General features: G+C 38.4%; 1 protein-coding gene across 6 annotated transcripts in view; it reads left to right on the top strand.

The window, feature by feature from the left end:
- The window catches only part of ATRNL1 (attractin like 1), an 853,525-nt gene extending 848,427 nt beyond the window's left edge, over positions 1–5,098 (top strand). For 5 of the 6 annotated variants that reach the window (XR_004028677.1, XM_030806602.1, XM_030806597.1 and 2 more), the window contains one exon: positions 769–5,098. Coding sequence is in view for 5 of the 6 variants with exons in the window: in XM_030806602.1 (XP_030662462.1) it covers positions 769–890 (122 nt within the window). In the remaining variant the exon portion in view is untranslated. The remainder of the gene's footprint in view (positions 1–768) is intronic. The other variant, XM_030806582.1, reaches the window with a different exon arrangement.
- The last annotated feature ends 9,561 nt before the right edge of the window (positions 5,099–14,659 follow it).

Raw genomic sequence — 14,659 nt, 5'->3', positions numbered from 1 at the left:
GCCGTACGTTAAGTACATATTTCTAAGTGAAAGGAGACCGTCTGAAAGGCTATGTACTGTGTGATTCCAATTATACAACATTCTGGAAAAGGCTAAATAAACTACAGAGACATTAAAGAAAGATCAGTGGTTGCCAGAGACTTGGGGAAAGAGAGGGATAAATTGGTGAAGTGCGGGGGTATTTTAGGGCAGTGAAACTATTTTGTACAATACTTTAATGGTGGATACCCTGCATTATGCATTTGTCAAAACCAACGGAACTATGCAACAGAAAGAGTAAACCCTAATGTAAATTATGGACTTGAGTTGGTAATTTTATGTCAATATTGGTTCAATTTTTTTGTAAACCTAAAACTGGTTGAAATGTTCTTAAAAATCTTAACATGACTAGTTTTGTTCCTAAAAGAAAAAAAAAGTAACATTTAAAATTTCTAGTACCTCCACAGCAAGCTTGCGTTCAGACATGGAGAGGAAGGTTTAGGGTCATATGCACAACTAAATGCGATAATTTGTCAAACACTGATTTGATTGTTCCAAGACAGAGTCAGTTAACTTTCTTAGATCTTTGTTCTTCTTCCTTTGTGAAGTTCACATGCCCAAGTCAAGAAACATTTTAGGTAAAGGGCAAACTACTTGAAAACTTCCATTAACAGCCAAACGTGTGATGACTAAATGAAAAGCAATAAAAAAACAGGGCCCTTCACCATCACTGTTGCCATCCCAGAAACGTCTAAGCAAGCATTTAAATGCTTTTCTCTTTTCTTCCAGGCCTTGCAATTGCCAGTGCCCTAATAGATATTTCACAACAGAAAGCTTCAGATAGTAAAGATAAGACTTCTGGAGTCCGGAATCGAAAACACCTTTCAACACGTCAAGGAACTTGTGTCTGAGAAATGGAAACCGCTCCTATATATTCTGTACTGTTTTATTTCGGGCTTCTGCTAAAGCTGTTCTATGGCCTCGGATTTTATGGAGGCAAATCTCTGTATCATCCAGAGCCTGAGTACAGTTTCCTTCCAAATGGACAATGACCCAGGTGGCCAAAGAATGTTCATGAGTTTTATAAAAGTATTGATGGTCACAGGTGATAAAGTCAGTCTTTACCACTATCTTAGGCTTATTATAGCTAACATTAAATTACTCTGGAAAAAGATGTATATCGTTTCTTAATGAAGATGGAAAATATGTAATTCATATAAATCAACTGTTTATATCCCAAGACTTTAAAGAAAGATGTTTTTTAATGCTTGAATGATGAGAATTGTACAGTTTTTGCCTCATAAGCAAACTTGAATCACCTGTATATGAACAGGGAATGAACACATTGCAATGGCTTTAAATGCTCTTTTATCTCGTTGTAAATGTGAAGGCAAGATTTTGATGTAGTAGGATGTAGGTAATGTATTTAAATATTTCACATGACCATATCATGTCCAAACTCAGTCTGAGAATGTGACAGCTTTCCACCTAACTGGAATGCAGACCAGAATAAGTTCAACTCATTCTGTGCAACTTCACAGGAGGTTTATTAGAATGCTCAGTGTAGAGGGCATTCGTGTCATCCATGCCAACTGCCTAACTCGTTATCAGAGGTGATAGAGCATGGAAAAGCCTGTCCAGTGATCAGTTGTTCCCCTCCTTCCAAAAACAGCCTCCAATGCCACAACCTGAAAAGAGCCGAAATGGTTATTTTACAGCATACAAGCTTCTGCTTCAGTATGATAATTTTTAATTGCCTAAGAATTATTGGATCAGACCTAAATGATCCATCTGCATTTTTATAAGAATGGATCTTTCTTTGCCCTTCCTCTCCTAGCTGCTAGATTTTAACTACCTTCTACAAATGTTACAAAATGTATTTTAGAGGCGACATCTCTCAAGACGGCCTGAGTTCCTTCCTGCCAACTGTTCCACCTAGAATACAAGTAGAGAAGAGCACTGGCTGGCAAGCATCAACAGGAGTCTTCTTCCCAACACGAGCGCATCCATGTCATGAGAAAAAGTCTATGGTTTAGAAAATATGTCCATGGTTGCCCACAGTCAGCATACTCTTAGTGACTCAACATTCTGAATTATGGCAGAAAGGAAAAATAAAACATACTTCACATTAGAACACAGAATCATTTACAACGTAATACTGACCACAGTTCACTAAAGCTCAGTAGCATTAACAGATATAGTTTGGAACTGCAGTTTCCTAACTTCAGGGTGGCTACAAGATATGTATAACAGTGACAGAAATCTCCAAAGCTGCTGTATATGATACAGCTTTGTTAAATATGAAGGTCATTTAAATACAATTGATGTTTAGTACTATCTATGTACTTTTCACATTCTTTGGATTTCTGGAAGGTAATGACACTTTACTGTTTACAGCTAATGCATAGTTACTTGCATGCCATGGTTGTACAGTAGCAGACTACGACCCTATTGTGATATTAAATGTTTATTTCATAATGCCATTTATACATAGCTTAATTTGATGAGGATTGAATGTAATATATAAGAGGAATGATCATACAATATGTAGTTGCATCTTGTATAAGATTGCTAGGTTGCATCTAACCATGACTATGTCATTATTTTGATAATTAGGCATTTATGAATTATAGTATATATTCCTCATGTTGGCATGATAATTTTGCTATTTTCCATGCATTAAAAATAAGACAAATTCTTAGAGTAATTTTAGTAATTTTATCTATACTCTGTGGGGTTTTTTTGGAGGGGGAGGCCACTGGTTGTTTCTACTTCCCTACGATATTTTCTCTCTCAGTAAAGGAATGAGCTAAGTTTGTAAATATCTCCTAAAAACAATCAAGTAATTTTATTAGCTTCTTTTGGACCCTCTAAATATTGACTTCTCTCATGAAAAAATAAATTGATAAAACTAATGATTACAAAGATATAATCATTTTTTGAAAAGTGATTGCCCAATTTATTTCTCTAACAATTGTCACAAGAGAAAGCATAACAGTGAAAATACAAAAACATACAGATTTAGATGTAAAATCTATATAAGCTATATTTTTAGGGAGGCTAAGCAGATAGTATTACTGTGGAAGAATTATCAAGTTTTATTCACCTCAAATCCCACTGGGTTCTTAAAATTTGAAAATTCAAATTGTAGAGAATTATGAGACACCATGTGAAGTTAAAGTCATGCTATACCTTTCTGGGCCACATATTGCTAACTCTGTGGCTGATTATGCAGTTAATTCTCAACTTATCAAAGCTTTTCACTGGCAATAAATTCTTTGCCCTCAGGTGAAGTGGATTGAAAAGACATCAAGGATCAAGGATAATCACTTTGAATCTGTTGGTTTTTCCCCCCTACATTCCAGACACTTTAAATTTGGATGCTTTCATTTTTTTTTTAAATCAAACCACACAAATATGCAGATACTTTCCCAGAATTTCGCAGTTAAATGGCTGATTCTCTTGAAAACTAACCTTAATGGAATTCTAAACATTTCAGTTTAGAATGACTTTGAAAAATTCCTTAGATTTTAGGATGTTTTATTCTGCCAAGTATGAAAAAAAATTGGTTAAATACAGTGGAGTTTTAAAAATTAACCTGGGGATTCTATTTGAACTAGAAAATTCCTATTGGAAAAGAATTTGCACATACTTACAGATTCAGCTAATAAATTTTAAGAGGATTAGGATTCTCATAATTCTTTAAATGAAAATTTATTTTAGCGATACACAGAGATGCCATATACTATAGTGTTATGTTCAACAGGAAAACTTCAAATAGTTCATATTTAAAAAGGTAATTGATCCTTGCTGTACTTCCCAACATCTCGTTTTCTTTCGGCTGCAGTAAGATAGAGGTGACTGTGTGGCTGCAGTTCATGGTATAAGGTCATTTAGGGTGCACACTGGCACACAGGCTGGAAAACGGGCACTGGACCCAGCTTTCAGGTGTGTGGTGCTGGGTCAGTTTCACCTTTGAAGCCTCAGCCTTCCGTCTGTAAAGGGCGGTAATGGTGCCCACCTTTTGAGGCATTGCGAGGCTAGATGGTAACACACAGAAAGCTCCCACAGTGGGACCTTGATGCAGCGTAGCTGGTATTAACAACCGTGGGGACACCAGGCCACTCTTTTTCTACCAGTTTTGTTTTATGAATCCACCTATTAATTTTCACCCATCTTTTCATCGTAGGTAAAGGTCAATCAGGTTTTTCAAAAAGACTCCCTCTAAGTTCCTATGTTTCTAAGATACAGGGATTTCTACAAAACGACTTTGACATTTAGTCAATAAAGACTTAAACTCTTCTTAAATCTATAGTTTTAGGAGAGTATTTCTTAAAATTACTGACTGATGACATTGAGACAAGAGCATCAATTATCACCTCTCACATACAAATGAGGCAAGACAGGGTCAGTGCTTACATTTTGTGGTTATACATGATACATCTTTTCTCAGTGAACATAAAACTATGATTTGAAAGGTGTCTTATATTTAAAAAAGATTTTAAAATGAAAACTGACCAAATGAACTAATTCTCCCCACCTATGCTCTTTTTAAATGTCGAGTTTCAAAACCCATTTGCGGTGTACTAGGGTGAGCTTGAAACTTACCTGATTACAGGAATTGCTTGGGTTCAGGCGGATTCCCACTTTCACCTCTAGAGATTTAGATTCAGAAACACTGGGGTAGGCCCTGGAGAGCAGTACTCTTAATAAGCTCCTCAGTGCTTCTTACCATTAGGCAAATTAGGGAAACACTGCATTGGGTCAAAGTGCTGCCTTTATCGACCATTAGAGGGAGTTCTCTAAATAACAAAGTTATTGCTCTAATTCAAAATGCTTTAAAGAATTTTCCAAGGAATACAAGCCATCTGGTTGGTGTTACAGCAGTGATTTCGTTAGAGTGTACATTTGACATTTTAGTTTTATCAAAATTTTTTGAAATTAAGAATTAGAACCAGAGCTCCTATCAGTATGTATGTACACAGGTGTGCATGCCAGTGTTCAGATTGTGTAAAAGTTCAAGCCCATTTTAGAAAGCCAACATTTTATGTTATAATGTGCTGTTAATCAGGACTTTATTGAAATAAAAACATTGGCTCTTCCAACCCCCACTGCCAAATGCAGTTTTGTTTTGTTTTATCCTTTCGTGGTCACACAGGAAAAAGCACTCTGAGAACTTGAAAAAGCCCCTCTCCATCGAAGCGGTGATTATATAGTTTGTTATTGAATTTTGACATTCAAAATACATTTCCCCCTCTTTTCCTCTTCACCAGATTTGCATTGACCTTTCCTGTATGTTCTCTGTGAAGGGCGTGCTGAGCACTTGGAATGTTCCTGAGAATTAAAGGCAAAACTCACAAGGCCTAGCAGCTAAGAATCTAGCTATAATGAGGGTCTACGCCACAGGACATGTGTTCTAGAAATTGCTCTTACTTAGAATAAAAGTCAGCTATCTGAGACCGGGGAAGCTCTGACATAGCTGAGTCTTCTGGGGAAAGCCTGCATGTTCTCTGGCAAGCTCTGGGCTTGGCCCTTATGTGGCCATCAGGGGCCCAGCCTTCTTTCAGTGGCACTGCTCTGCTAGGCTTCTGTAAGGTCTCACCGAGAAGGAGAAAACAAGGAGGATCTAAACTTCTCTCTTCTCTCCAGCCCCTCCCCCCACAGCACCTGGGCCCAGCACCTGGGACTCCTCCTGGGCTCGGGGCCTCAAGAAGGCTTTGCCAGGAACTCTGACCTGAGGCCTAACCCTGAGGCTGGCCCTGCCTGTGCTCTAGGGGATGGAATGGTGGTCTCCTCCCCGTCACACCTCCAAGAGGCCAGGCCAGGAAGGGGCTGGGAAGAAGAGGACCACCGAACCTTGAGAAACATGCCCAGCCTGGCTGCCATCTCCCAGGAACATCAGAGAAGAAAGAGAAGCTTTTAGAGGGTCCTGGATGAAGATGCGCCCAAAACAGGTAGGGCTGTTGGGTGGCCTCTCGCCACAGACAGCAGCAGCTGCTCTGTGAACATGTAAGCCTTGCACACTCTCCTTTTCAGATTTTTGATGGTGGACCAGTGGCTATAAGGAGATTTGGAGAGTTTAGCTTAAAACTGAATTTTCTCTGGCCTAAAATCACCTGTGAGTGGCAGATGTGAGTGATAGGTGTTCTTTCAGCTCCAACCTATAACCCTTTTGGTAAATACATAATTCCTGCTCCAGATTCATACATGCTTCCTCGCTTGTTTAGAATCAGGGTACCTGGCTTGGCCACGGCAGCCAAGATAGTATCAAGCTTTACTTTCTCCAGCCCTACTATGAGAACAGCTAGTATTGTTTTCCAAATATGAAACAACAGTATAATTTTAAATGAGCTTCCGTAAACTACACCCCCCCCACCCCCACCCCCATTCTAACCTTCTCCCCCTTCAGGGATTGGGTGCAGAGTAGTTTTAATTGAACAAGAAACCAAACCCCTGAAAGACCATTGCAGAAACACTGTATTCTTCTCACCGTCAAAAGCTTTAACCTGTGTTATTTTTGGCAGAAGTGGTATTTTCTGGTTATTTTTGGCAGAAGTGGTCTTTTCTGGTTGTTTTTGGCAGAAGTGGTATTTCCTGGTTATTTTTGGCAGAAGTGGTATCTGGCCTGAGTGGTATTTTCACTCAGGGAAGATAGTTGTTTAAACATAAGTTTCTTTAGCCTGGCTGTGTGCACAGTCAGGAAATCTCACTCTAGAAAATCTGCCTAGGAAAATAGCATTACCAAGCAAATTCTTTTATAATTCTTTGTGTTTCTGTAGCCTCTATTGCCCAAAGATATTTTAAATTTTGTTCTTTCCAGTGACATATAAGTTTTCTTAGAACAGGTCCTGTGTGAAGAAATACTCGAATTTTAACTCAAATGCCGAGTTGTTTTTTTTTTTTTAATGCCATGGGCCAGTTATCTAAATTTCTGAGTAAGCAGAGATTAAAATGCTAACTCATGTAGGTTTTGTGATGAGTTTTTGTTGTTGTTGAAATAAGTAGATCATAGTTAAATGTTCTCTTCTTTTACTATGAAAAGGTCCAGGTTTAAATTCAGTGAATCATGAGCGTTGATTTTTTCCTTGATTTTGTTGTGGTGGTGGTGGTGGTGGTAACACTAAAGTGCTTATATGTGCCACAGTTCCCAAATAATTAAATTGCAATTGGAACCAATGGTATGTGTTGCCTGGTGATTTAGAGTTGTGCTTTTCAAGATTTTTACAATATCTGTTACATATTTTTAAAATTACCTTCCTCAACTTTAAGTGACAGTTTTATAGCAAATACTAACAAATTGTGTTAGATGTTCTTTCTCATCTTCACACAACTCTCCTAACCCTTCACTGACTAGTCAGCTCGTTCCCCCAGTGGCAGACTAGTTCTCTCATACCTCTACCAATGTTTTAAATATAAATAAATAACATAAAATAGGTCTTGCACATCTTCATTCGCTTGTTACAATGCACATTGGCAGCAGTAATCTTTTCCTTTAGATCAGCTTGTTTGAAATACGATGGCACTTAAAAGGGAAGGCCAGCTGGAAGGACACCAATAAAAACAGCAGCCCAGCTTAAAGCAATTTGATTTCAACCTGAAATGAATTACCTTGCAACACAAATAGATAATGGCGAACAGGATGTGCTACTTATCAAGACTATTCCTTCTGAGAGTCAGATCTCCAAGTTCCTTTGAAACTTGTTTCCATGTAAGGATAAAAGAATATGGCCTCCCCAAACATTTAGGGGCAGATGAACTAATTAGAAGAGGGAAAAAACTCTGAGAATCCAGTGTTCACTCCTTGTTGATTTCTGAAGTGACAGCTCCAATTTGACCTTCCAAAGCCAAAAACAAAACAAAACAAAAAACGCTACAAGTGTCGGCTGTTAACTGAAGCAGCGTTTCTAGAAGGGAGAACTACAAAATAGCATCATTTTGTTTCTCAGGAGGCTGTGTCTATGATCAGCTTTACAAACTAGAAATTTGTAACGACGTAGAAGGATGCGTTGGTTGTGTTTTTACACATAATGTGCAATGTTTAAATTACGTGATTTTCTTTTTATGAACAATGTCTAGAAGACAGTTATGTGATGGCCTTTTTAAGTAATTCTTGTAAGTGATAATATATCTGAACCATTTTCATTTTGCACATTACTGGATTGATCATTATTGTGGATATCCCAAAAAGCATATACCTTCCTGGGAACCCTTTGAGAAAAAACAATTTTCCTACTGTTTCAAAATATTACGACCATGTTTATAGTCCTCTATACTGCATTAAGACAGTTAATAACATTCTGTTTTTTGGCGCAAATTACTTTGTGTACATATTCTTGATGGAGTCTTGATAATTGCCCTTATAATGTAGGCACTAAGGGACTATTTGTGGTATTAGCAAAGATTGTAGCAGCATCAAGTTTATTATCTTGGTGGGATGCAAGACAAAGAATAGTGATTAATAATCTCTACAAAGTTTGAAATCTGAGACTGTTGGTAAAAAGTGTAATTCAACTCATAAAACATGTCACTTCATGCCACTAAAAATTAAATGCAAATTCCCCAAATTGGGTCTTAATCACATTAATATAGATCTTATATGGCAGTATTGTTTGGGAAGTTTTATGCTTTATTTTATCTGAATCAGTCTGTAAACTGTATGTTGAACCAAAATATCCAAAAAATAGAGATAGTTGAATCAATTCTGTCAATTTTTTCAAAGACTGCTGAGGAAGCATGCATGATCTAGTGGTTAAAACGGAGGCCTGGGAAAACTAGAATAAAACCAAAATTCTACCCTCAGCAGAATAACTGTACTTTACTATGCTTTATTTACCCCATGTAGAAAAATGAGAACATTGCTTTCTGCAAGGGTGCTTGGGAGGAATGTGCTTCTAGAATCTTCAGAACCTCACACTCAGTGCCATGCCCCTCTTGTCAGAGGGCTCTCTATATGGTGCTGGGTACAAGCATTTGGCAACATTCTTTACATTGTCATAATATCTATAACAATTTGATTTTCTATTGACATTCCCATGGGGTCTTATGAAAGGTTTACCAGATTTTAAAGGTGGAGGGATGCATCATTTATCACTGACCTACCTAAGCTGTCATAATCATTGTAATGGTATATAAAGGAAGAACTATGGTGCCTTGTCATAATTTGAATTTCCATCGGTAGCTGGATTTTGTACAGTTTAACACTTTGGAGCTTTCCGTTCCACTGTTAAATGATAAAGTTTACACATCTGTACCTAAGACTCTGAAATCTTATCAGGTAATTGTGTAAATGAAGTGTTTTACACAAAGCATTAAAATTTGTATCAGAAAGAGCAGCTCACATTCTTTCTCAATCAATATTGGCATATGTAAAACACTTTTAAAGCTCTCGTCAAAATAACAGACTAAAACATTCTCCTCTCTTCCGATTAGTCATTACCTAGATATGTTTCTTTTAGATAAACAATCTACAGTGTGTTTATTGAAGCTTGCATTGATATTCCCCAATAGTGTTTGCTACTTGAGTTTTATTCCAGCAGCTACACGAAATGAGTCCACGGTGCAGAGCAGGCAGGGCCCTCTGGAACCTGAGATTATTTGTTCTCTGACTGTTCTAAAGGTAATTAAGGAGCATTGCATGTTTCTCAATTAATGATTTCTCATTCAACAGGGGATCTTTGATGCTAATTTGTTTTAATCAGGGCAGAGGCTGCTCAAAAACTCTAAACAATTCAGTGAAGAGGAACTAGGAATTTTTAATCAAGTGGAAGAGATTTAAATGCTATGAGGGATGCATCCATCATGCACCTTCAATTCCTGTTCATTTAACTGTGTTCTTTTGAGTTTTCTAAACCAATGCGAGAATTAATAGAGTATATTGTATTCCATAGTACACTTTTTCCTTATATATTTGTGTGTAAATATAATGGACTTCAATTTCTCCCATTTAAAGCCTGCTTACATTCAACCTTTATTTCTCTCTGTATATAGAATATATTTATACGTACATCTTAATACCCTTAATTATTATATACACTAGGAAAAGTAGGAAACATGTATGTAAGAGTATACTTATATATATGTAGCAAAAGAACGCTGGAGGATACATTACAAAGAAGCATTAAATTTAAAACATTCTTTTTATCCCTTGAACAATTGTCACTGAGTGGCTGTTCATACCTTCGGCAGCTAAAATCGAACCGCACAACGTACACAGAAACATTGATGAGCTCTGCAGCCATTGCGCCTTGAAGAGGCATTGCAGCCTGATTAGATCCTAGTTTGTGTGAAAAATGACTTCACCGGGTGACTTTGCCCTTACGAAAGTAAATACTCAAAGTTATGAAATTAGAATAACTGCTTTTCTTTTCTAATGATCAGCTTTTGTCTCACTCTGATGTTTTCATAGCTACTTTACAGAATGTCAATCGTGAAAATGATGTTTGTTTTTTTACCTTCCTCTAACTGAATGTAGAAAAATCTCTACAAATGTTTGGGAGACCTAACTAGTTACAAACTTAGTGGGTCGCTGTATTGAAATAAGTCGGGAAATGGCCTGGTTTTTTGTTTGTTTTTTGTTTTTGTTTTGAGTTAGAGTCTTGCTCTGTCACCCAGGTTGGGGTGCAGTGGCGCGATCTCGGCTCACTGCAACCCCCACCTCCGAGGTTCAAGCAATTCTCCTGCCTCAGCCTACCCAGTAGCTGGGATTACAGGTGCCCGCCACCACACCCATCTAATTTTTTTGTTTGTTTGTTTGTTTTTTGGTGGAGACAGTGAAACCATGTTTACCAGGCTGGTCTTGAACTCCTGACCTCAAATGATCTGCTTGCCTCAGCCTCCCAAAGTGCTAGGATTATAGGCGTGAGCCACCGCGCCCGGCCTGTTTGTCTGTTTTTTAACCAGTGGCTCTCAAACTTTAGAGTACGTTAGAATCTTCTGGAAGTGTGCTAAAACAGATTGCTGGGGCCCACCCCCAGAGTTTCTCATTCAGTAGGTCTGGGGTGGGAACAGAATGTTTATTTCCAACAAATTCTCAGGTAATGCTGGAACCCGAGGATCGCCATGTGAGAACTGTTAGAAACAAATGAAAAATAAGGTGGGCATGGTTTGAATGAAGCACTGAGCAAAGAATCTGCCTTCCTCATATATTTCAGCGTATTTTCCTTACGGTCTCTGCCAGAAAGTAGGCAGTCCTCGCATGTCTCTGCAGGGTGAATTTCTGGGCAGGGGCTAAGTGGTGGACTTGGGAAAGTGGGATGACATTATTGTCTGTATTTTAATTCATGGAGTTCTCCTTGGAGGGCTTTGCTGGAATTACAAACACCTGAAAACAAGCTTTTAACTGGAAATAGTGTCGTGGTACACCTGTGCAAATGGGCAACGCCAGCACCAAACTGGCTTGTGAAAAGCTAGACCAGCTCTGCTGTTTCTCAGCTCTGCTGTTAATAAGAATGATCTACCGTTCTGTTGGACATGAGTATTTTGAATAAGGCTGCAATTGAGTCTTAACAGACAAGTTTGGGGAGCTCTACATAAGGACGTAATCCGTTTTCCTTAGAACTATTCTTCATGGAGTTGCTAATATTGCCCATATAGAGCTTCAGGGAGAAGGCCATTCACATAAAGCCTCTGTCTGGGGCAGGTGACCCCCTTGCTGCCCACGCTGACCTCCTCTGCTGGGGCTTTCCCTGACGTGTGGCATAATTTCCTTGGTGGATGTGAATTGGCCCAGTGTGCCTCTCAGTTGTATAATCTTCATGCACGGTGTGATACATTCAATTATGATTTGTTTTTGTTCTGTCAGTGCTGGTTTATTTTTTTCTGACTCTCATATTGTAAGGTAGTTTTAGGAGGGTGAGAAGTGAGAAGGTCCTCATACTGGTTTCATTGATTTTTAATTGCATTTACATTTTCCCTTAAAATTCATTAGTGGACATAGAATTAATTAGTAGACATGCAATCAAGTCAAAAGATGACCCTGTAGTGAAATGCATCTTCTAAAAGTTCAAGTATTTGGTAGCACCTACTATGGGCTACACACCATGCCATGTTATTTAATCTGCCCACAACCAGTAAAAGAATATTAGAGTCCCCATTTTACTGAGGCTTAGAGCATTGACCTGTCTAAGCTCACATGGCTAGCAAGTGCAGACAGGGGAAAAAATCTACCACAGCGTGCTGCTTCCTCCAAACCTGCTGTGATTAACACACAACCTTCATGCAATGTCAGAAAAAATGATGTCAGAAACTCTGACCATCATCCTTTATCATACTTTCCAATGACAGAAACCTTTTTAATCCAAGACATAATCTCCCTTTTCTAATGCCCAATCTTCGTTTTTCAAGTTGTCCTCGATCTCCCATGTAAAGTAAATGAGCTCTAGCTCTCTCCAGCTCCCGGAAGTCTTAGACTTTCAGTTGCCCGTGACCCACCGTGCCCATGAGTCAGCCTAGTTAATCACACAATCATCATTGTGCGTGTTCCTGGGCTGGCTTCAGACGTAATCATGTCACATCATTGGGTCACAAAAGTGCTAGTGATCTAATCAAAAGTGACTTGCTATTACAAGTTATATCTTGATGTCATCATTTTGTCCGTATTCCACGTTGCTGGGATTTTCAGATCTCTAGGCTGTAGTTGCAATGCTTGTTTCAGTCCAGTGCAAAAAGTCATCAGCACAATAGTCCAATCTAGTGACACTTGTGCTTTGTTAGTACTTACCTTGGATAGTGTTCAGCACACCTCCCTTCTCTACTCCTTGGGCTTACTGAGCAGTGGACTGTGTCTTGTGCTGTCATTTACCCAGCTTTTCCCCTGACTCTAAGCTTTGGAGAAACAAAGCACCAGTTATCATGGGTCCTCTAGATAGTATTTGTATCAGGTCAAGTCACAGCACAAGTTGTTATAAAAGGCATTAAAATTCCTTCCTAGAACTATAGTGTTGCTATCATAAACACTATCTAAGCATGGAGGTCATCTTTATACAGATTGCATGCTAACAGGAATTGACACACAGCACTTTTCAGTTAAAGCATGCTTGTGGGACTAGGCAGGTTACTTCTTTTTTTTTCTTTTTTTTGGCTCAACCTTGGTTTCCTCATTTGTCTAACAAGGGCCTTTTTCAGGACATACTGGCTGATTCTGTCTGAATTCTCAGCTGGTGACAATGCTATTGTGCTTACCTGCATTGCCATGCCTTTTATGAAATAGCTGAGAAGACTGTGAGGACCTGTCAGTTTCATTCAACACCACAAGAAATATATGTTCGTAAAATGGCACACAAGTCATCCTAGGAGTGTGATGTGCAAGGTCAAAAGGTTTCCTTCTGTAATAATTTTGGACTCCTTTGGTTATGCTTGGGTTGGTTGGCATCCTAGCATGAAAGAACATAGGTATTGCAGACTCTTCTCACAGATTTTATCTTTTCTAATACAGATCCTCTGTGTCATACATACTTTAAATATTCTTTATCCACCAGTGAAGCTTAATTTCTACCCAAAGGACAATATATTGTAACTTTATCGTCTCAGCTTTGTGTTGAAACTTTATTACCTCTAAAGGGACTTTATGAAACACATTCTTTCTACACAGAAGATAAAATGAGATGTGGAGGATTCATAAATTATTTGGGCATCAAACAATTCTGTATAAAAATTGCCAGGTTACAGAGACAGAAATGTTGATGCCCTTTAGAAACAGTCTTCTAAAAAAATCGTTGGAAATATTCTGCGGTGGCCAACTTTCAGAAGAAATACCACAATTACTTTATGGTTATATTGAATAGGAACAGCCATTTTTCCATCTGGGGCCAAAATAAAGGGTAATTCTCCATCAAGCATGGCCCTAACAGCCTAGAAACATGCAAATACTAGGTAACTAGCTGGTGTGTTTGTATGCAACATGCAGATCGATGTGTGACCTAGATACATCTCTAAAATTAATTTAACGGCGCTGCACTGGGCCTGGCTAATACTCTAACAAGTTTTTTTTTCTTTAATGATGAGCGTAAACCCTGAGGGCATTGTGTTTGATAGAAGTGACAGCTCTGCAAGATGCAGGCTTCTCTAAGAGTGAGTGTGCTGACTCAGAAAAAAGAAGGACAGAGCCGAATCGTCAGGGAGTTGTCAGACAAATTAGTAACCTCCTAGATTAAAAGTTATGTAGCTAATCAGTGGTACAGGCATACTTTAACCGTGTCCCAAAAGAGGTGGTGACTTCTTAAAGATGTATTCCTTAAAAGAAAAATCAGTAGAGGACCTAGAATCTGCATTGTGAAATGGGCCAATGTCTTCCTCCTTAGATTATTCGACATAGTTTGAATTCCATTTCACCTGAATAAGGGAGTTTGGTTTATTTCTTCTTCTTCTTCTTTTTTTCCCCCACCTCAGCCTCTGTAAGATCCATTATGCTCCTGAAACCACACAGGGCATTTAAATCTTTGTCTTTCAAATACACTCTGAAATAAAATCGCAGATGTTTGTGTATTTCTGAGATATTGCATAATTAAGTCTGATATCAATGAGGGAATTCAAACAAGCAATTCAGCAAGAAAGATAGGTATTTTATATCTGTTTGCTTGAATTTTCTTTAAAGTAGCTTAAATTACACTCAGGATTAATTAATCGTGTTGTTGATTGCTGCGATGCCTGGAGCTGAGGGACATCTCTCTGATTTGGAAGGTAC

Source organism: Nomascus leucogenys, chromosome 3 (assembly GCF_006542625.1).
Source record: "Nomascus leucogenys isolate Asia chromosome 3, Asia_NLE_v1, whole genome shotgun sequence".
Taxonomy (NCBI): Eukaryota; Metazoa; Chordata; class Mammalia; order Primates; family Hylobatidae; genus Nomascus; species Nomascus leucogenys.
The sequence above is the reverse complement of the archived record's forward strand: the minus strand, read 5'-3'. Positions and strand labels throughout refer to the sequence as shown.